General features: G+C 57.0%; 1 protein-coding gene across 1 annotated transcript in view; it reads left to right on the top strand.

The window, feature by feature from the left end:
• Positions 1-255: 255 nt before the first annotated feature.
• SGPP1 (sphingosine-1-phosphate phosphatase 1) overlaps positions 256-2,112 on the top strand; it is a 50,216-nt gene continuing 48,359 nt past the window's right edge. The window contains exon 1 of the mRNA XM_017533962.2: positions 256-1,122. Within this exon, the coding sequence (XP_017389451.1) occupies positions 439-1,122 (684 nt within the window). The 5' untranslated portion in view covers positions 256-438. The remainder of the gene's footprint in view (positions 1,123-2,112) is intronic.

Below are 2,112 nucleotides of genomic sequence, written 5' to 3'. Positions count from 1 at the left end.
AGCCTGCGGGGAGAAAGGGCTGAAGGTGGACTGGGGAGACACCCCGCGTCCCGCCAGGCGAGCGTCGAGACGCCTGCTGATGGGTATTACCCGGGACCTCGCAGCGGCCGCTAGCCGAGCCTCAGCGCCAAGCCGCCGCCGGATGCGCTCAGGGCGAACCCGCGCTGCCCGGCCCGGCCCCTCAGGGAGCCCGGTGGGGGTGGGGTGGGGCGGGGCGCGGCGCGCGCGCGGAGGCCGCGGGCGGTGGCGGGGCGCGCGCGGCGAGGCAGGGGCGCGCGGGGCGGGGGCGCGCGGCGGCCGCAGCGGCCTGTGGCGCCGTCACCCGGCAGACTCCGGAGGGTCGAGCACGGTGCCGGTGCCGCTGCCGCTGGCCAGGCGCGCGGGGACGTTTCGCGGGCTGCGCCGGTGGCGGCCCGCCTTCCCGGGGGTCCAGTTATCATGTCGCTGAGGCAGCGCCTGGCCCAACTGGCTGGCCGTCTGCAGGACCCGCAGAAAGTGGCCCGTTTCCAGCGGCTGTGCGGGGTGGAAGCACCGCCGCGACGCTCAGCGGACCCGAGGGAGGATGAGAAGGCGGAGGCGCCCCTCGCCGGAGACCCTTGTCTGCGAGGGCGGCAGCCAGGGGCGCCCGGAGGCCCCCAGCCACCCGGGAGCGACCGCAATCAGTGCCCGGCCAAGCCGGACGGCGGCGGCGCCCCCAACGGAGTGCGGAACGGGCTGGCGGCCGAGCTGGGCCCGGCCTCGCCGCGGCGCGCTGGCGCCTTGCGCCGCAACTCGCTGACCGGCGAGGAGGGCCAGCTGGCCCGCGTGAGCAACTGGCCTCTCTACTACCTGTTCTGCTTCGGCGCGGAGCTGGGCAACGAACTCTTCTACATCCTGTTCTTCCCCTTCTGGATCTGGAACCTGGACCCCCTGGTGGGCCGGAGGCTCGTGGTCATCTGGGTGCTGGTCATGTACCTGGGCCAGTGCACCAAGGACATCATACGCTGGCCGCGGCCCGCCTCGCCGCCGGTGGTCAAGTTGGAGGTCTTCTACAACTCCGAGTACAGCATGCCCTCCACCCATGCCATGTCCGGCACCGCCATCCCCATTTCTATGGTCCTTCTCACCTATGGCCGCTGGCAGGTAAGGGTTCCCGCTCCTCGTTCTGCTCAGCCTCGGGGGAGCTCAGAGAACTCGGAGTTCTCTTGGCTCTATACATTTATTTTAATTCGGCCGTTCCCCTCCAGAGCCTCTCTTTCCACAGGTTTTCACAGTACCCGCAAACAGGCCCTTTCTGGGTTTTGAAAAATTAGGTGATTGGGGGAAACTAGAGACTTAGCCGTTGAATTCTATTTTAATATTAAATTCCAAATTAATACCTTTCTTGTAACCCAAAGGACACACGTTTCCTAGAGTAATACATTGTCATTAGGCTTTGGTTGAATTTTTAAACGGCTTTAATTCTTGTGATGCACAGTGGAAGTGAGTTTTTTTAAAATAATTAATTGCTACGTAACTAACACCCACTTTCACCGTAATATATGGTGCCTCCTCTAAAACCGATTGTTTCAGAGAGGTAAAGTCGTTAGCTTTACTGTGAGACAGTGTTTACAAAACCTTAGTGTAATCCCAAAACAAACATGCTAGTTCCAAGCAATGAAGTTATCGATTTTCAGCGAAATCCCCTTTATGGAAGTTAATGGAGCACTGTGTGAGTTCTGTTTTTAAGGGGTGTGGTTGCCACTTTGCTGATAAATACAAAGTTTAATTATCTGCTGGATCACTGATCTGTAGTATCTGTCCGTTGTTGAACTGCAGCTGTAATACTACAGTGTTATTGCCTCATTAACTAAAAATACATGACTTAAAAGTTATTCTTAAAGATAGGGCTCTTGATCAGACTAGTGGGTTTATAAATATGGCAAATATGACAGCAGGGTCAGCCTGGCAATCAGGAAGACTTTTGTCTTTTTGGTTTTTTAACCCTATCTGAAACCTCCCAAGGGAAGAGTTTTTAATGGTAATCGTTTTGATTTTGCTTACACTTTTGGCCTTCTATTGCGTATCTGTCTTTTAAACTGTAAGATTTGTTAATCCTGCAGACCAGTATCTTATTTTAAGAATAAAGTGTGT

The sequence above is a fragment of the Cebus imitator genome, unplaced genomic scaffold, assembly GCF_001604975.1.
Source record: "Cebus imitator isolate Cc_AM_T3 unplaced genomic scaffold, Cebus_imitator-1.0 Scaffold83, whole genome shotgun sequence".
NCBI lineage: Eukaryota > Metazoa > Chordata > Mammalia > Primates > Cebidae > Cebus > Cebus imitator.
The sequence above is the reverse complement of the archived record's forward strand: the minus strand, read 5'-3'. Positions and strand labels throughout refer to the sequence as shown.